Source organism: Perognathus longimembris, chromosome 7 (assembly GCF_023159225.1).
Source record: "Perognathus longimembris pacificus isolate PPM17 chromosome 7, ASM2315922v1, whole genome shotgun sequence".
Classification (NCBI taxonomy): Eukaryota; Metazoa; Chordata; class Mammalia; order Rodentia; family Heteromyidae; genus Perognathus; species Perognathus longimembris.
The window spans coordinates 3,975,960-3,997,564 of record NC_063167.1 but is presented as its reverse complement, the minus strand read 5'-3'; the positions used below and the strand labels follow the sequence as shown (position 1 = coordinate 3,997,564).

The following is a 21,605-nucleotide window of genomic DNA, read 5'->3' as shown; positions in this document are numbered from 1 at the left end:
CACTGTCCCTGACCTTCTTTTGCTAAAGGCTAACACTCTATCCCTTGAGCCACAGTGCCACTTCTAGCTTTTTCTGTTTATGTAGTACTGAGGAATCGAACCTGGGGCTTCATGCATGCTAGGCAAACATTCTACCACTAAGCCACATTCCCAGCCCTACAAAAGCTTAGGGACAGAGCCAGGCCCTAAATTCAAGCCTCAGAACTGAAACAACAACAACAAAAAAAAAGGATTTCAAAGATATAACAGTTTCAGATCACATCATAAAAGCAAACATTCCATTCAAAAGGCCTTAAAGATATCATAGTATTTTTTTAAAATCACAGTATTAAAAGTTCAGTGATTTCATTACAACTCAATCCCAAGTATAAAGGAAAATGTAAAAAGTATAATGTATAAAAAAGTATAAAGTATAAAGGAAAATGTAAGTGTTGTGCTTAATATAGAGAAAAAAGAGTACATTTTAATACATTTTGTTTGCATATTGCTTTACATCATATAAAATGTTTCCAAATAGATCATTTCATCCTCAGTAACATCATAAGACAAGCAGGAAAGATCCCTTCCTCACTAGCCAGGAACCTCTGGTAAATAGAAGAGTTTATCAATGGCAGTTACAGACAGTATGCTAATTTGTCTGAGGGAAAGAAGACGTGAGAAGACACCAACACCCTTAGATTGGTGATGAAGGCTGCCTGAGAAGGCTCAACGCTAGGCTGACTCACAATAACCTTCACCTGGAACCTCTTCAATTCCAAAATTCCCTTCAAAAAACTCCCATCCAAGCTTCCATCCTACGAAGTAACTGTCCTAAAGTCTCCTAGCTGTGGCAAAGGTTATGACTGTCCCTACCATGACTGAGCAGTATCCACTGTGACTTCTGGCCGGCTGACTCCCCCACACGACTCTGATGAAGCAAGCTGTCACACGCGAGAGGCTCACATGGCAGGAACTGAGGGCAGCCTCTGCTCAACCGTCCACTGAGCCAGTCGTCAGATAACCCTGGGAGCTGAGACGCAGATCCTTCTCCACCTGAGCACAGACCTTATGCCCACACTGCATGCAGCTCATGGGGCTGGAAAGCTGCAGTGGCCAAGCCCTTCTGAACTCCTCACCCAAAGAAACCCTGAGATTATAAATTGTTTTAAGCCACTAAGTTGGTGGCCATTGGTTACAGCAGCACTAATACACCACAGCCCAACAGGTCCAGCAGCCCCAGTGATTTTGTTTCTCACCTTGACTGTAAGAGGTGCTTAAAAACTGCTTTTTTTGCTGAGAAACACTGACTCCTTACTTGGGCCATAAAGTTCTGGCTCTCTTCCAGCTTGTGTTATGATGTTTTCCACCCTGCCTGCGCCAAGAAGGCTGACCTCCATGGACTTCAGCACCAGGGTTCCCTTGCCCTCTGAAAGTGCAATGAAGAAAAACAAAACAGGCTGATATGAATGACTCCCTCATCTTTGACCCACATTTCCAATGTCATGTTGTATATGCCCACTGTGTCCACTCTGCCCAAAATATCCTTGTCCTGTATGTTCTATCTCAACATGGCCTCCACCAAATTCCCAGTAATATGGTTCAAAATCTAGGAGTCATCTTCCCTCAAGGTCCACATTCAGTTACAAAATAGCCACAAACAATTCTGCACTTGCCAGAAGTGACTTTCGCAACTGTCCTTCCTATTCGCTCACTGACTCACTTATGCATTCATTCAACCAACAAATGTTTAATTATTAAGCCCAAAACTCAATTTCTAATGTCTAGAAACATAGATGTAACTAAGGAAAAGAAGAGAAGTAAACCAGCAGCCCCAATGCTATGATCAGGAAAACCAGTGATACAGTGCAAAAGGGAAGAGCACTCAATTTAATCTGGGAAAGCGTGTGAAGTCAAGAAGGTGCATTACCCAAGTCTCATCTGGCCTGGAATTCCGCCACAGTCACCCAATACATCCTTGACGGCTTGCATTCTGGAGGAAGTTGCAACTTCTAGATCACAGCCAGAGCAGCATGCCAAGCCCTCAACCCTAAGAAAGCAGGGGACTCTGGCACAACCAGAATCTAAAAAATTTAACATGTGTGTGGCACTAGGCTGTGTGTACTGGAAAGCAACAGATGACCACCTTAAAGGAGAATTGCCTTGATCCAATTTATTTCAGTGCTCTGCTTAAAAAAGTTAAAAATCCGATTAAAGTCTTTCTTAGGGCAGAGAATAAAATCCAAACTCAAGTGAGACTTTCCGAGCCCCTGCCACTTGACTCTTACCTGACTTTTCCAGGATAATCTACCCACACAGCCTCAAATTCTAGATAACACCTTGTACTCTCTTGGCTTTGCCTTATGTTTCCTCTGCTTACAACCTCTTGTCCAACTACCATATTCCCCCGTCTATTAATCCAGGCCAATCCTACCTCCTCTAATTTTCCCCAGGTCCTCAGAGTGTCTCAGATGCTGCTGCAGTCAGGTACATCCTCGCTTGCTCCCCCTTACAGACTTCTGGTGTACACATGTAATGAAGGGAATCCTAATGTCAAAAACTAGGGAAAGCCAGGTGCCGATGGCTCACACCTGTAATCCTAGCTATTCAGGAGGCTGAGAAATCTATTATTGCACAGTTCAAAGCCAGCCCGAGCAGGAGTGGTGCCATGACTCATAGTGGTAGAGCTAGAGCACTAGCCTTGAGCAAAGAAGCTCAGGGGCAGAGCCCAGGCCCTGAATTCAAGCCCCATGACGGACCAAAATGAAAAGTACAGAGTGATGAGAAAAATATTCAGTTCACCAATAAGGCATTTCTAAGAGGCCAATAATGGGAGGTCACAGAATAATTAATTACTTCTTAATTATATGCAAACAATCAAAAGCCTAGATTTCCAGTCAGGTGCTGGTAGCTCACAGCCCATTTAGGCTGACATAGACTCCTTCTTAACCACAGGCTGGATAAGGTGGCACAAGTCATCCCAGCTTTGCAGGAGGCATAAATAAGTGGATTCAGTCCAAGTATGCACATGGGCAGAAAGCCAGATCCTCTCTCAAAAATAACCACTGCAGCACGGTGCCGATGGCTCACACCTGTCATCCTAGCTACTCAGGAGGCCGAGATCTGAGGATCATGGCTGGAAACCAACCCAGGCAGAAAAATCTGCAAGATTCAATCTCCAGAATAATTAGCAAAGAACTGTACTGGCAGTACAGCTTATGACTTAAGTGGTAGAATGCCAACTGGGCAAGCAAGCAAATCAAGTGCAAGGCCCTTAGTTCAGACCCTGGTACCAACACACACACACACACACACACACACACACACACACACACACACAACAGTGAGTAACAGGCATGAGAGACTGAAATACTGTAACCATGTGGAAATGTAACAATGAAATCCAGCTCTGTATAATTAAGGTTAAGCTAATTTTTTAACTGCTTAAACAAAGTTGTACATCACGTAAGTTTAGCAACACTAGATTAAATAAGTAAAACTTTTTTTTAAACCTGTCAAAAAAGGCTGGCAGTGTCGCTCCATAATAAGAGGGTCTTCCTAGCTAAAGTTGAGATACCGAGTTCAAGCCCCAGTAACACAGAGGAGGAAAAAAAAATTTTAAAAAGGCCTAGATTTCAGTGTGTTTTCATATGAATCATCTTTAAATTAAAACAGCTATTTAAACTTGATTTTAGTAAGTAAAGCCAGGTGTGATGACTCATGCCTACAACCTTAGCTATCACTGGGAGGCTGAGATGGAAAGATCATAGTTTGAAGGCACTCCAGGCAAAAAGTTCACAGGATACCATCTCAACCAATTTTTTTTTTTTTTTCCCAGTCCTGGGCCTTGGACTCAGGGCCTGAGCACTGTCCCTGGCTTCTTCTTGCTCAAGGCTAGCACTCTGCCACTTGAGCCACAGCGCCACTTCTGGCCGTTTTCTGTATATGTGGTGCTGGGGAATCGAACCCAGGGCCTCATGTATACAGAGGCAAGCACTCTTGCCACTAGGCCATATCCCCAGCCCTCAACCAATTTTTTAAAAGCAGGGCATAGTGGCGCATATCTCTCCATCCCAGCCTAAAGGGAACTGTAAACAGAAGAAACGTGAATGTAAGGTAAGCCATCCCAGGCACAAGCATGAGACCCTATTAGGTAAATAAGTTAATATAACTAAGGCAAAAAAATGAATGGTGGTGTGGTACTTAGCAAGCACCAGGCACTTAGTACAAACCCCAGTACCACCAAAATAATAAGCTCAGAAAGAGTACTTAACTTTCTCAGCCACAACACTACAGGGACTTCTTTTACAAAAGTTACACACAACCACAACATAACCCAACCATCTCCAAATATCCTACTAACCAGCTTACCTGCAACTTCTTTCCCTAACTGTTCCCTCAATTAACCCCCATGTTCCTGTGGAGTTCTGCTCAGAAAGCTTCCCCAACCTCTCAGATGAGTCAAATCCCTTCTGACACCCTCAGGACACTGTATCCTAGCTGAATTCACCTGCATCCTGATTGATGTTATTCTTCCTCGTGCTAGCTCCAAGAGGACAAGGACTGACTGACTCCTGTGTCTAGCACAAATAGGCACTTTCTCATTTGCTGAGTAAATGAACATTAACTGAGCCTGACAATAACTGAGATACACATGCCTCTGCAGCATTCCAAGGTCCTATATTTCTTAATAGGTCCAAAAATAACTGGATAAATCCTAAAGTCACAATATTACAGTAACACGTTTAACTCTTTAATAAAGATTCAAATAAGTAACCAGAATGTGTGTTAACCAATGTACCGTTTGTTTTTTTCTCTTTAAGGGAGGCATCAGAAAATTCACACATCAAAAAGCACAACGAAGGTGCTTGCTTGCCAGATTTTTGGCTGATAGTGCACCCTTCTTTCTGAAGAAATAAACTTTGCCTTCCCAAGTTCCTTTTGAGGTGGTTTCTTTACACAATACCCCACATCCCAAGCCATTTCTAACAATTTGGGGGCTCATCTGGGATCTTTCACATCACTAGAGGAAATCCTAGAAGCTCATCCTCAAGAGGAGATGAATCCAACTATCTTGTTGCGGAAACCTCCAAGTGCGGCTAAACCAGAATTCCCTCACAGCTGACAGTGGACTCAGAACTGAAGGCAAATTGGCAACAAAGAAAGCGGCCAACACAAAGGGGCCTGGATAAAGCGACCCAGCCTAAAACTGCAGCAACTCTTTATTTCCTCAGCCCTATCATCCCGCAAGGCAACGAGGACTACAGGCCCTGATGCCCTAGCTCCAGTTTCTGTACTCCAATACAAGCCTGGAGTGAAAGTGAACTTGTGACTGGGGATAGGAAAGGAAAATTGAGCGAGAGTGAGGGAAGAGGTAACATCCACAAAGAAATGTACTCTTTACCTGATTTATGTAACTTTATTCTTTCTGTACAGTAAGCACAGAGTAAACATTTGACAGCAATTCCACACTCAGATAACTTACCTAAGAGAACTGAAAACATTTATCTATACAAAAACTTGTGCACAGCAGCATTTTTCATAAGAGGCAAAAGGTAACTTATATGTCCATCAACCAATGAATGGAAAAACAAAGTATGGTACATCCCTGACGAAAGAATATTATTCAGCCATGAAAGGAATTATATAATAACACATTCAACAACAGATGAACCCTGTAAACATGCCAACAGAAATAAGCCAGTCACAAAAGCCCAAATACTTTATGATTCCATGTCTACAATAGGCAAATCCATACAGACAGGAAGTAGATTAGTAATTGCCAAGAGAAAGGCAGCAGGGGGAATGACTGCTAATGGATACAGAAATTGTTTGAACTGATGAAAACGTGAAATTGGTAACAACATTTGCAAAACCATGTACACATACTACTGAAAAACACTTTTGGCAAAGTACTGGGGTTTGAACTCAGGACCTTGTGCTTTGCCAGGTAAAACCATCAGGGCCAATTATGAAACAAAATGTTTTCATTATTTTTCCAAATAATTTCTTATTTTATGTCCAGACCAGGATGGACCATGATCCTATTTAGACTTCTAGTGTAGCTAGGATAACAGGCACACATCACTAGGTCCAACTTTTTATTGTTAACAAGGGATCCCATAAACCTTTGCCCAGCCACCTAAGTGCAGCTAGGATTATAGGTATGAGTTGTCATGCCTGGCTAAAAACCACTAAATTTTTGAAGGATCAATGTTATGGTATACAAATTATACATTAATAGCAGAATTTAAAGAGAAATCAAATCCCTTTAAACAACTAAAACTGATATGCTGATTGTTTCTTTAAAATAGAATACACTTTCCTCTTTTGTTAAGTACAACATGACTAACCACTGCTTATCTACATAATGAATGTCAATTCAAGGTCACCACTATAAAACACCAACTACCAAACTACTATAAACTCAAGGGTTCAACATGCTGGCTCTCAGTCCTTCACACAGAACCTCCAAACAGCTATTCTTTCAACCTGCCATCTACAATTCCATTTTTTCCTTCTGTTTCCTCCTAACTGGAGAAATCATAAAAATGAAGAGATTAAGGGCAGGGAGGCTAAATGAAGGAAAAGACCCAACATGGGCATAAACAAGTGACAGACTCTTAAGAGTCTACATTCTGTGTTCTTCCCATACAGGTGCCAAATATTTAAAACAGTCCATTTTCTGTGTTCCTTCTACCTAACCTGAAGGCACTATCTTCTTTCTTGCCATGGACAACAACTCCAATCTTTTAAGCCTACTGGTCGGTGTACCAAGGACAAAGAGGAAGAAGCGCTTAACACCTCAGATGTATTGGCCTCCCCAACTGCGTGATTCTACCTCCCAACTACACAAAGCAAAAACTACACAGACCACTGTATGCCAGGGTGTCCTTCTTTGCTGCCATTCCAAGTTCTAACACCCACTGCTGATTTATTCTACATGCATGAAGGCTGGTGAGTGAGTATGCCTGGCCTCCTAGCTGCATCTACAGTGACCATTTTACCTGCAAACGTTTAATTCCTACAGCAACCAAATATAAGAAACCCATTTAGGGGTCACTATCCTTTCACTGCTAGATGGAGACAGCTTAAGGTGCCAGAGCCCCTGCCACAGCCCCTTTGCACACAAACTCTTCTCAGCCTAGTTCCTCTGTATGATTAATAGGCTACCACTCCTAACCATCTTTTGCCAGGATGAACACAAAGGTTTGTGCTGAGGAGAATCAGCCCCACTCTGCACTGAGTGGTATCATTCTACTGAGCCCTAAGTGAAATCTAGTGGTGATGAGCACTGGGAAGTCAGGACATATGGGGGCCAGGCCTGCAGCCACAGCAAACTAAGCAGAAGGCAGCAGAGAAAACCCACAGATGCTGCAAGGAGAAATGCTTCAAGGAGAAATGGAAGGGGACATAAAGAAGAAGCCTTGGCATCCCAGAGAGATCCCAGCTCAGCCCAGAGTACCTCTAGAGAACATTCAGTCCAGGCGCTCTAGGGGCAGTCCCAGACAGCCCGCTGAACTTCACTGTCTGTCTTGGAGCCTGAGACTGTTTCTGTTCTTCTTGGATTAGAACTGCCCCTACTCGACCTAACTTGAGTGGTCTAATTTAAAGTGGAGACAGCTTACCTCACCTGACAACAACTCCAAACCACCTAAAATGCAATTTTCGATGATTTACTTAAGGCACAATTTACAATTCTAAGATAATGAAAACATTGTGATGTATTTTACTCTTAGAACCTTGTCAATACTTTTCTCACTCAAATCCACTTGTTTTTTTTTTGCCAGTGCTGGGGCTCTGACTCAGGGCTAGCACTCTACCACTTGAGCCACAACGCCCCTTCTGGCTTTTTCTATATATTTATGTGGTGCTGAGGAACTGAACCCAGGGCTTCATGTATTTGATGCAAGCACTCTACCACTAGGCCATATTCCCAGCCCAATATTTTATTTTTTTTAATGGTGGCAATATACTCCCAACATAAAATCTAGTATTTTATCCATTTTGAGCATGCAATTTAGTTGTAATAAGTACTTTCAACTGTTGTGCACCATTAACACTAACCAGGTTATTTATTTTAAAAGCACTCTGGAAGTCATGACTTCATTTTTATTTACAAAATGGTTCTACCTCTGGTCCTTCATCAAACAACAAGGGCAAGGAATCTCAACTGGATGGGACTGTGGTGGGATGATGTGGAAGGCAACAAGGAACATCTGCCACAACCTGGAGCAATATCAGAGGAGCTAAATCCATCCTCCGGGCCTCTAGACATGGCCAAGAGGCAATAGTCTAAAAATACTTCAACAGTACAGAAGAAAGCTGTCAAGGATACTCCGCCCAGTGAAGAGGTCATCACCATCACCACATTTACACCAGAAGGCATTCACACGAGCAGCCATGGTCAGATTTAGAATAATCAGGTTCAATACAGGAAGACCAATGCTCTCTTCCCTCCTACAATACCCGCAATAAATTTCTAGGCTTTAAAATTTGGTCAACTAATCTATGATCAATTTCTAGAGGACCCCTAGGAAGAAAGACAAGTACTTCAAAAGCTCTGAGTACCCACTCACCACCTTTCTACTTGTTACAGCTTTCTTTTTAGCACAATAGCCTCCATCAATAAAACTAAACGAGGAAGAAATATCCATCCAAGCTTTGTCAAAGTAAATGATTTAGCCAGAACAAAATGGAAAGAACACGGCAGAAAATGTTTATAAGAACACCAGAAACTTTAATTTGTACCTTTCTATCTTTAAATATGAAATTTCTGAAAAAAGATGAATTACGTTCAAGGTCTTCCCAAATGCCAGACCTATAGCAGACTAGAGAGTTACGTCCAAGGGAAGCTCTTATATTATTAATTCTAATGGACCAACAGCAACTCCCCAATCCACATACACTTATTAACAGGAAGAATATTTACTGCATTACTAGAAATCAAGGCATCTTAATATATTAATCAACTCCAAAATAATGTAATCAAGTGAATATACATACTGTCCAAAATATTTAAAAATCTTAAAGATTATCAGAAATTTTTCATTTATAACCATATATTAAGTCTATTTTCTAAAACTATGAATTCTCATCCATATCTTAATAAGAACCTTAAACCTATCCCAGGGAATAACTAGGAAGGCTGTGTAGTGCATCTTTTCTAAAACCTTAAACCATTTTTATATTCTGTAAATACAATGTAGTTAACAGATGGAAAAATTAGCCCTCTGTGTGTACCAGAAAGGAAGCACCTCACAAGCTGTAGCTCAAATCCCTTCTACACTGCTTGAACTTACATATTTATTCCTGACCTGAAGACAGTAACTCAAACAGAAAAGGAACAGTTATACAAAACAGCTAAATACTAGCAAAGCAAGCTATCTATGGAGTGAAATTCATATACCCAACTTCATTTTCTTATTGTGAGACCAAAAAACTTTAGAGGTCATTTCTAGGACAACTCTTTATCGAACACATGAATCTCCTCAAAATCATTACCAAGTAATTCATCCCACAGTAAAAGCCCTGAACTCAAAGTCCTATACCACCCCTCCCCCCACCCTAAAAAGGAGGATGAGTGAACCAGCCATGAGGAGGCACACAGTTGAAATCCCAACTACTCAGGAAGTGGAGATAGGAGGATCTTCAGCTCAAAGGCAGAGGTAGCAGAGAACCTGTCTCAAGAAAAAGAAAACAACTCAACAAAAAAGAGCTGGGTATATAACCCAGTGGAGTACATAACCCAGTGGTAGAACACACACCTATGGTTTGCAAGGCCCTCAGTTCAATCTCTAGCACCAAAAAAAAAGGGGGGGGGAGGGAGGGAGGGAGGGAGGGAGAGGGAGGGAGGGAAGGGAGGAAAAGGAAGGGAAGGGAATGGAGGAAAGGGAAGGAGAGAAAGAGGGAGGGGAGGGGAGGGGAAGGAAAGGGAAGGGAGGAGAGAGGAGTCTCATCAAGGTACATGGTATGTATACATGAATGAAATAAAATAAATAAAATCCCTTGGTGAAACCAACTGATGCTAGTACAAAACAAAAGAAAGGAAAGGGGGGTTGAGAGAGATGAATGGAGAAGTAGAAACTAAGGAATTTCAGATTTGGTCAAGGGAGGTCAATGAAGAGAAAAGCTTCTTTCTATCTCTGGCCCACAGAGTGGCCGCAAGGACAGCACACTGCTAGCTGGGGTCCTTATTTCTATGCCAAGTGTTCCTAGCTACAGGAGGGAGAAAAAAATGCTGGCTGGAAAGCCGAGAGGGTTAGTTCCAACGTCTCTGGGGAAGAGAACACCTCATGACTAAGGACCACATCACCGCCGGTTCAGGTAAGGATACGGATGACAGCCCCGGCATGACAGCACTCTTCCAAGCACTGAAATCTAATCAGCACAGCCAACAACCTCTCCTAAGTCCTACAAAGAGAGGCACATGGATTTGAAGAATAGGAAGTTTTTAACCAAGAAGTATTTCGTTCTTCAATCACCACACACAAACAAAGCTTGGAGGATAGCTATGTGGTAGACAGAGCACCAGCCTAACATTCAGAACACCTGGTGTTCAATTCCAACACAATAACCAAAAAACTACTTACAGATAGATTCCTCCCTATACATCATATTTAAATAATACCAAAACTATTTGGTTCTTACAAATAACAAATGCCACTTAAGCATTTCAATGAATAACCACAAGCTACTTGCTTTCTTTTTCTCAGTACATCTACTTACAAAAGAAACCAGCTTACAGATCCCTCATCTCTTTAACCCATCAGACAGCTGAGTTCAATCTAAAGGAACATGAAGCTCCAGTCCCATTGAAGGACAGGAGACAGTACCTGTGAGTGGTCAATCACAAGGCATTTTTTTTTCAACTCCAGCTAATGTTTGTGAGGTCCTGGGCTCAATCCTCAGCACCAGAGACAGAGAGAGGACAGAAAGAGTATCAATCAAATGGTTTCAGTTTGAATCATCTACTCTAACCATGAATAACTGAGCTAAAATGGTACTTCCTAAATGCAACACATTTTATTTCTAAATGTTCTTGGCAATTAAGCATCCAAGAAGTCAGCAAACCCCCAAGAAAGCAGAGAAAATTAACTTTTTTACAGCTCAGCATTCATCAACCACAGGAGGCTTGGAAGATGCCACAGGCCAAAGGCCAAGCCTCCATCTAGACCCTGCAGAGGAAAATCCAAATAAGATTTCTTCAGGAACTAGTCTCACACAGCACTAAATTACAAGCAACGACCTCCCACAAGAAGATGGAGTCCACAGCTCCGCGACTGCCCAATCTATGAGAGATGAAATCTGACTCCAACATCGGGTGCTATACCAACATTATATTAAAATACTTCAAAATATAATTTAAAATGCTAAGAATAACAGAATGTTAAACTTAAATTCCTTTCAGACATAATTTGAGTAGACATAATTTAATTTCCATACTTGTCCTAAAGTAGAAGTCTCCAAATGATTTTTTTAAATACTACTTTATAACACAGAAACTATCATACAGCACTCTGAACTTGCAGCCAGAACAAAAATTTTGTTATAGTATGTTCACAACACCATTCAATCTCTAAAACCATGAGTTAATTAAACTGACTGTCTTCAGACCTTTTCTGTTTGGCCCTGCACTGATGCAAACCAGGAAAGGCAACTGTGCGCTATGAAAGGAACTTCGGCATCTTAGCTTCTGCTGTACTTTTTATCACGGATTTGTAGGGTGACCGATGGTAGACTGATCTATGCGTGCCCCAGAAGTTAGCTCAGGAAAGTTAAAAAAAAAAAAAAAGAGAGAGACAGATTTGAATGCCTCAAATTCATGAATGAAGATATTGGACTCCCAGTAGAGTTCACAGTAGCACAGGATGAAACTAAAGATCTTTTGGGATCTTAAATTATCAAGGCATTTAGTAAAGAACATAAAAGAAATAACCCTTCCTTATTCAGAATGAAAAGCTGCATTAACCTTTTCCCTAGATAAGAAATGAAAAATATACAATTTATATGGCATAAACTAAACCAGAGAACTGTTTTATGTTATTGTTAGAAATAACTTTTAAAGACATGGTGAGTTGTGTCTCTAAATATGGACATTATCTCCATACCAATCCTCAATCTTTCTATCTCACCATCACATGGCCTATCACTCAAAAACAGCACGCAATAGAGGTAGAGGAGCTGACTGTCTGGCACAGCCACATCACACCTGATTTTAAGTATTTCTTAATATAACCAGTAGAACTCAAGGACCTACAGGAATTTTTAAGTGAGAGGGGGAATATGCTTTCATGTAATGATGTGATGTAAACTAATAAAAAAAGATTATAGAACTTCAATTTACTCAGAACTACTAAAAGTGGTTAGAGGCTGGGAATGTGGCTTACTGGTAGAGTGCTTGCCTAGCATGCATGAAGCCCTGGCTTTGATCCCTCAGTACCACATAAATAGAAAAGGCCACAAATGGCACTGTGACTCAAATGGTAGATTGCTAGCCTTGAGCAAAAGGAGCTCGGGGCCAGTGCCTAGACCCTGAGTTCAAGCCCCAGGACTGACAAAAAAAGGGGAGAAGGATGGGGTTAGAAATAGGGCTGCCCACATCTTACATCTACAGGCAACACTGAAAACACAACTAGTAATACAAACTTCTCTAAAGTTTAGACACAATTTTCTAAAATCCTTTTATTGAAAATACCTGTCACTGGTTCCTAGGTTCTGAAGGTTTCCCAGGAAATTTGAGATTATCACATTCTTAGAAAATACCAGTGACCCTCAGATCCTTCATAACCCCTCCAAAGCCCAAAGCCACAAGGACATTTTCTCCTTACCATTCGATGGCTTAAAATAGCCATTCACCCAAAATGGATTTTTTTTAATTTAAGTAATAAACAATTTTGCCAATAAACATTTTTAAAGGAGATCTTATTAAGTTAAAATGCAAACATGCCGGTTTTATCTGTAAATCTAAAATGTTAACAGACCATCTCACATTTCTACCACAAATATCTTCCATAGACCATCACTACCCCCTTGTGGATTCACAATAAAACTTCCTTATCTTCCATCTTCACCTTTCAAATGTCCCATACTGCTGATGTTTCATCAAAGTTTTTATTTTCTGACTAAGCAGGGCTATCTTATTTTAAATATTTTTTAAAGAGAAGAGAACACTGAACGTTTTCCAGTAACCAATCTCATCAACCTGTCATCTCAGGGCCCTCAGGCAGGGGAGCATTCATCACAGAAGGTCTGATTATGCCACTTTCGAGCAAAACTACTGAGATACTACCTTCTTTGCTTGGAGTATCAAAATTTACACTTCCAATTATCACTTTAACATCATTTATTTCACTGTAATATCTTTTTGCTTTCTGTTTAATAATTTCATACATTGTACCTATTTCTTAACAGTTTGATATCCAAGTGCCTAGAAAACCAGAGGGATAAAGATCTCTCTGTCTCTGTCTCTCTTTGTCTCTTCTCTGTCTCTGTCTCTTTCTGTCTCTCTCTCTCACACACACACGATTACTAACCAAGTTCAAGTTTGAAAAAAAAGTCATGACTGTCTTAATATACTTTCAGAAATGACTCCTAAATCAACCCTGATTAAGGGGAAAAATATATAATACCTCCTTTTCAAACCTTGAAACCAAGTCTTTCTTTTTACTTCTCTTGTTGCTGCTGGAAGTGAACCTCTTGATATAACATCCTGTTGATGTAAAAGATTAAACAGACTTATATGTTTGCTTTATCCATTATTACAGACACCAAGTTTGGCCAAATTGTTGTCAATGCAACAATGTGCAGACAACATGGAGGAAGGCCAAGAGTCATGACTGACTATATGTCACCACTACAATTTAGTGCCTGGTTCTTTCACATATGCTAAAACACAATGAAGGCTGTAGTTATTTGATGTTGTCAGGGTTTGTTCCAGCAATCGGGTGGGAATAAAATGAAAAAATAACCCACAGTGTGTGTTACCATATAGTCACCAACAAAACTGGCACAGATATGGTCTACTGAATGAATGTTGTGTGTCTCTAAAGGCTTTTCACACATAAACCCTATTGAAACTCCATATCCGAAGGACACTGGTTATGTCTATCCAAGGTGAGGACCTAAGGTTTGGAACAGGGGCAATCACAGCTTGCCCTTCCTTTGAGATTATGTTATGGTGACTGTTTCTGCATTTTTTTAGGACCAAGGGTGCAGAGAGGCATTTTCATGAAGAAGTAAAGTAAAAGGTGAGAGTAGTACTACTCACTGCCTTAGTCTACAGACAGTACTGTGATTAAAACTGTAAAGAACTGAGTCCCAATACTTCTTTCAAGGCATGCAGCACTTTGTACACAAAACTTTTCCACAGAGAGCAGAGGGGCTTATTTGTCTCCCTCAAAGCTACCTTCACAGCCAACAGTCTCAGGAAGGAATATGTTTTATGATTAATAAAAGACCTGCCTAAATTTGACCAAAAGAGTATTTTTCCAAGTAAGCAAAGGACACATTGCAAGAAAACATGTAACTATGTCAAGAATAAGAAAACTTCCAAAAACAATCTCTGGGCCTTCTACTTGAGCTATGTCAACCAGATGAAGTAAATGAACATGCCTCTAAGAAAATGGAAGAAGTAACATGGCTGCCACTGCGCCTCTCTGTATTGAGGCATATAATATTTTCTTTTAAGCCCAGGGTAATGAGGTTAAAAAGAAAAGAAATAATCAGGAAACATTTTTACACAGGAGGCTCATGACCTTCTACAAGCAATGATAACCAAAGCAAAAAGATGCAACACGGCCTTAGAAACAAAAAGCTGGCACACTCCCCTCAAACTAAATATCAGGAACTCACTAGGCACAGGTGGCTCACTCAGGTAATGCTAGTAGCTACTCAAGCGGCTGAGATTTGAGGATCGAGGTTCAAAGCCAGCCCTGGCAGGAAAGTCTTTGAGACTCTTATCTCCAATTAACCACCAAAAAAGCAGAAATGGTGCTGTGGCTCAAGTGGTAGAGCATTAGTCTTAAGCAAGAAAGTTGACAGGACTGGCATTTGAAAAAAAAAAAGAAAAAAGAAAAGAGGGCTGGGGATATGGCCTAGTGGCAAGAGTACTTGCCTCTTATACATGAGGCCCTGGGTTCAATTCCCCAGCACCACATATACAGAAAATGGCCAGAAGTGGCGCTGTGGCTCAAGTGGCAGCGTGCTAGCCTTAAGCAAGAAGAAGCCAGGGACAGTGCCCAGGCCCTGAGTCCAAGGCCCAGGACTGGCAAAAAAAAAAAAAAGCTACATATCTGAGGAACTACTACTGTTAAACACATATACTCATACATGGATCACAGACACATACACAACTACAGGGACACTTACAAATACACACACTTCCTTACAAGGACATGACAAATATGGGATGGCAGACCATCTATATGCATACAAACACTTCCCAAGGACAAAAGAGTAACACGCTTTATCACAGTACTGATACCACATCCACAGATGGCACAAGAAAAGGATCTGACAGTGTCTGATAAACCTATGTCCTAAACCTGATTGCATAAATAAATAGGCAAATAAATAAGAAAAGACCACACAGACCACAGTCCAGAAGCAGAGCAAATGACCATGTGCTCGTTACTCAAGTTACACAGACAAAAACAGAAGCAAGACACTTCGCACTCTCATCCCCAAACATACCACAGACTAAAGATAGCATTAGACCAAGCAAAGGAACATTAAGAGAGGACCCCACACTTAATGTTCTGCTGTCAAGCCAAACAGGCAGAAAGAAGCTAGCTACAGGCAAAACAAATCTCCAAAATCCTATGGAGGGAGGCCTGAAGAACCAGTGTTTCACCTCCGTTGACCTCTACTAACAAATACCACTATCACCCTTTACTGGGCCTTAAATTCCATACCACCTACTTGTCTAGTGCCTAGTCAACAGGACAAATGAGCGGTAGGCACCCTCTTTTCACTGCATACAGAACATCTCCAAATAACAGCACATCTACTAACACTGTTAATGTCAAAGGGCAATAAAGAAACCTCTTAATGTGGGAAAGGAGGAAAGGAGAAAAGGAGGTAAGATTTAAGTTATCTACATAATCAAAAAAAGGCATGATAAGCAATTCAAGGAGACACAGAATATTGTAGAAAATGATCAGTACAATGGAAACACAGAAGAAATCACATCACCTGTCACCACAAGAAAACATTTAGTCACACATTCACATGAACAAAGGATACTGCCAACCACTTATTACAACAATCCTACACAAGTTTTTGCAGTAGTGGAAGTATAAAAAAAAAGTGGCATATATATGAAGAAAATACCTGATTTTAAAGGAAAAAAGAAAAAGCATACTTAAGATTGATTTTAATTATTATTACTATTCATACCTACATCCTAACCTGCATCCAAAAAGAAACAGAGGCTATTTACCAAAACAAAGAAAGTACAAATAACAGCAGTATTTAAAAGTGGAAGAATTATATCAAATAAAGTGATAACTGAATTATACATCTAGCCTAAGAATGGACACTATGTTTAGGCATTTAACTTGGATAAAGCATTTCCTGTTAACAAAAATAGTTCTTACTATTCAATGAAATGATCAAACCAGTTAATCGGAAGAGAAGTATTTTTCTACCACTTCCTTATATAAGGAATGTGTCTCATACAATATATAGTATAATGCTGCTACTGAAATGTTTAACAAGCATTCTAAACAATTTCACATATAAGCAAATTAAGTTATGTCTAGACAATCAGATTAAGGTTTTTACTACTCTTTTACACACACACACACACAGACTCACAGTCGGAGAAAAGTTGTTAAATCCCTCTCCCAGTACACCTTCCACCCTCTTCACCACCCCCACTGTCTCCTGAAGAGAAAAGGGAGAAAGCACAATAGTATACTATTAAAGTGTATTTTTGGAAGATTATCTAAACTCAGAAAAAAAAAGATTTATAAGGCTTTATTAAAAACAAGCTACAATGAAATGTCATTCATACTAAATCGAAGACAGATACAGTATGATCTTAAGCAAAAATCACATAACCTCATATATCCTTGCATGGAACAGACCCAGTAAAGGCTCCTGAATGAATGGCTGCAGTAATGGGAGTACAGATATAAAAAACGTACTTCTCCCCCAAAAGAGCAAATCTGGAGAACACAAACAGGCCATCAGCACGCCAATGGGAGGAAATGAAGGGAACATAAGCACTGTCTTCTACTGCTTTTTCCATAATGAAGTCAGAATAAAGTACAACTGCACACAAAGGGGTGTTCCCCAAACCTTAAGAAAAGGGAAATAGTGGAGGCGGGAATGTTAAGCCATAAAATGGGCTACCTTAAAATCAGTCAGAAAGAGTTCAAATAGCACCAGGACACCGGGCATAACCAGGGCTGAACCAACGCCACCTGACAATGAAGAAAGAGGGAAAGCCTAAAACTTTCAGGGTCTGAAGACTCAACACACAAAATGTGGCTGAACAGGATACATAAATAAATATGTCTTCAAGTGCAAGTAAGAGCTACACTAGTCTTTTTAAAAGGAAAAGCTGACCCAGCCCGACCTTGAGAGGAAGTTGCTGTGCACATGTCAACACTCAGAATCCACTGAAGGATGAGATGAATGGAGAACCTGGCATCTCCCAGAAGCAAGTAAGTCAGATCCTCAAGAAGATAAGGTCACCCAATCTTCCCCAAAAACTCAAGAGATGAGGGGTGAGAGCGGGGAAGAGTGGTATTCTAACACAAAGATGCAGAAAAGTGATTAAGAGAACCAGGGTGGCCAGGCCAACAGCAGAAGAGTACTTTGGGGAGGAAGGAGGGAGGAGGAGGAAGAAGAGGAAGAGGAGGAGCAAGAGGAAGAAGGAGAGGTTTAAGGGGAAGAAGCAAAAGCTGACTTCCAACCACCTTTGCAGCCAGATGACTCAGTAAGGACAACTCTAAAACTCAGGTGGAATAACTCAACTTTAAACAGTAACCTACACCATGTTTTCCTAGTGATCCCTCACCACTTCTCCTCCTGTGCCCATATATGGAGCACCAGGGAAGACTCCCAAAGGCAGTCAGCGACCTGGGGAAGGGCATACAAGGGAAGACTCCTGGGTCTACGCCAGCGTACACAGCAGGTATTCAACTCTTGATTTTTCAAAGGCTCACTCATACAATCCCAAAAAACACACAACTCTATCAAGCGGGTTACAGATAAAGACCAAATAAAAACATCTTTAAAATGGTAAGAAGCCTCCCCAAAAAAGAAAATCAAGTCAAATGCACTACTTTCTGGCATTGGGTATTATGCCAACTAGACAGCTCAATATTAACTGAAAGGCAAAGATCGGTGTGAACCAAACCTCTGGATAAGCACATCTCCTAGCTCAGGAACTCATGGGGGAGAGCCTCTTTGCTGGAAAAGTGCTCAAAGTGTCCCAGGGCTCCACAGAGCTTGTTGGGGAGAGTGAGCCTCCGCCAAATCTGCCTTAAAGTGAGACCTCACTGCTGCTGAGTGACAGCTAAGGAAAGAGTGAGGGATCCAAGGAGGTGGAGCAGCTCACTGGAGCCACAGCCAATAGGCCTCTCGCCATTCCCCTCTCCCGGAGTGCAATCTGAACAAAACCCTCCCACCTCTTAGAAAGAGGCAACTGCCTTTCCAAATGTACCTTCTCCTCATTTCACTACGTATCTCAATTATTAACTGGCCAAAATACAACCAGGACATTATTTACAGGCATTTGTTCCATCTCTTATCATTTGCATGAAACCAGGAAACCTCACTTTCTCCTCTACTGCAGGAAAGAAATGCTAGCCAGAACTTTTCACATCACACAGAATCCAGCAAAGAATACTGTTTCTACACTCTGAATGCTGAAGTTTGGGTGCTCACTGGCAAGCACTCCACACATACTCAGGGACACCGTGAACACTCGGATGTCATTCTGCTTATTCAGTACAATGCAAATGACAAAAAAAGTGATGAGAATTGAGCATTTATCAATGTTTCTAATTCTTCTGAGCCTGAAGATAGCAGCAACTTTAACATATGCCCGAACTCTTGCATGTAACAGTCCTCACGCACCCTAGGTGTAGAGCTAGTCATCCCTCCCTTCTAACTTGCTGTGTATGTAAGGATGTACTTCATCCTCTTCATCCTGCATGCAGACCTAGGGGGGGGGGGGGGTGTCAACAATGCACAGAGCATCACAATTATGTTTTGCTATCGCAAAAATAGAAAGCATTGAAATTTCCCTTTTGCCTGAAATGTTTGGATCCCACAAGAGACAACACTAGGGCCAAAGGAAGGTTCTAGTACAACAAGGAGCCCAGGAGCTACCTCTTCCCGAATGGTACGTGGGCGACATGGGTGTCTACACTCCCTATTCTGGATGGAAAGGCATATGGCTTCTCCTTACCCAGCCAACACGAATACAATTTGAGAAAATTAGAAAAAGTCAAGGTAACAGGCTCACTAAATATATGGCTGACTGGGAAACCGGAGCCATAAGGAGGATATGAGTTCTCCTCAAAAAAAAAAAAATTGGGAAGTTTATTTCCAAGAAAGGTTGAAAGACTCCAGAGAGTGGGATGTACAAAGTCTGGTTCTTACCAAACAGAAGGACAGTAATCGGAGCACCAAAACCCAAGGGCACATGACCCTTTTCCCAATGGGCCAGTGTCAAATGCTGAAGGGTGCCCCCTAAGATCCCAACCAATTGGGAACACAATCTACCCTTGTTTTCCCGGGACAAGGGAGGAATTCGTCCAGTCTTCCTTTATTTCTTTTTTTATTTTTTAAACTCAAGTACCAGGCACAGCTGAAGTCCTGCCCTACATCTTACAGGCGCTCCACCTTCACCCAGACAGGGAACTCCGAGGACAGAGAGCATGTCCAGGGTAGACAGAGCACTGGGGAAAGGAACACGGGGACGTCCAGTTACCTCTACGAGAAAAGAGGGCAACTCAAAGGGTATTCAGGAAATGAGCTCACCCTAACCCAGGAAAGTGTGTGCCGAGTGTACATAATCTGGGAGAAGTGTCTGCTTTCCTATTTAGAAATGACTTCAGAGCTGCACAGGGCCCCACGATCCACTGGGTGAGGAAAAGAAGAACACGGGTCGCCCGAGTCCCCTTGTCCTGGCAAAAAAAAGGGTCAACAGAGAAGCGTGCAGAGGCCCCAAAGATGCCAGGGCAGGGAAGAGGCTCTGGCAGCCCCCTGTGCCGAGCGACGATCGGGGTCACGGAAGGTAAAGGGCACGCGAGTGTGGAGATCCCGACTTGCCCCAGGGAACGGGGGACCCCACCCTCCCGGCTGTCAGGGTGCAAGGGCAAGAGTCGGGTGTGAAGCGCGGCGAGGGGCGGGTGCTGCGCAGGCCCCCCTTCCCTCCGGGAGGCAGGGGGAGGGGTCACACGAGGCCCGCGGCCGAGGGACGCAGGGCCCGATGGGGTCCCCCTAGTGGGGGACCCGCGCGGGGACCCCCGTCCGCCCTGGGAGGCGCCGCGGGGCCGAAGACCTACGGAGAGTGCGTCCGGCCCTGCCCGCCGCCCGGACCGAGCAGGCGGCTGGCGAGGGCTGAGCGCCGCCACGGCCGCCCGACCGGGACCGGCCCGAGCGGCCCGACCGGGGCCAGGGGGCCCGCGGCGGGTAAACTTTCCGCCCCGCGGCCCCCCCCCCCACCGGACCCGGGCCGGCCCGGGGGACGCCGGGCGCCGCGGGCCCCGGGGCGGCGGGGATGCCCGGTCCGGTGGGGGAGGCGCCGGCCCTCGCGGCTCCTCCCCCTCGTCCTCGCTGGGCCCGGCCCCCGCCCCGCGCGCCCCCCGGCCCCCGGCCCAGCCCGCCCCCGGGGGGTGGGGTGCGGGGCGCCGCGCTCAGCCGCCCCGCGAGTCGCCTCAGGACTCGCCGCGCTCCGCCCCCCCACGCCGCCGGCCCCCTCCCCGGCCGGGGCGCCCGCCCGCCCGCCGCGCCCCCGCGCTCCCGCCCCGCGCCGCCGATGCCCGGGATGTCCGGCGGGGCCGGGTCCCGCCGCCGGCCGCGCCGTCCCCCGGGCCCTCACGCTCCGGCTCTTACCTTCCGGCTTGTTTTCGGCAGCCATTTCCCCTCCGCGCGCCACATCCTCCTCCTCCTCGCGACCGGGACCCCGAGCGCGCGCCTCGTACCGCCGCCGCCGCCGGCCCAGCCACCCCGCCGCCGCCGCGCACCCGCCCTGGCCCCGCCCCGCGGCCCACGCACAGCTTCCGTTGGGCAGCGTAGCTGCCACTCGTCGCTCCCGCCGCCAATCGGCCCGCACCAGGGGTCTCACTACTCTCCGGGAGGAGCGTCCTGTCCGCCCAGCCCATTGGCTGGTCACCACCCAACGGACTGAAAGGATTGGTCAAGAGTCAACGCCCCCTCCCCACCCACTCCCAGGAAAGCCCGCCTCCTGGACCTAAACAAAGCTTCCCAGTGGCCAGAGCCCGAAAGGACGGCCAAATCAGGACAGGGCCGACACGGGATATTTCCTCGAGGCCGAGACGTGGGGTGATGATTGGGCGTCACTGCAGTGTTTCCCAAGCCGTCCAGACCAATCAAAGGGGGTTCCCGGAACTCGAGAGCGGCGGAGGGAAGCCCCGCCCCCAGGC

At 43.7% G+C, this 21,605-nt stretch overlaps 1 protein-coding gene across 1 annotated transcript in view; it reads right to left on the bottom strand.

Annotated features, from left to right (window-relative positions):
- The window catches only part of LOC125354526 (calmodulin-binding transcription activator 1-like), a 74,053-nt gene extending 52,881 nt beyond the window's left edge, over window positions 1-21,172 (bottom strand). The window contains exon 1 of the mRNA XM_048350166.1: window positions 21,055-21,172. Within this exon, the coding sequence (XP_048206123.1) occupies window positions 21,055-21,099 (45 nt within the window). The 5' untranslated portion in view covers window positions 21,100-21,172. The remainder of the gene's footprint in view (window positions 1-21,054) is intronic.
- Between the last annotated feature and the right edge of the window lie 433 nt (window positions 21,173-21,605).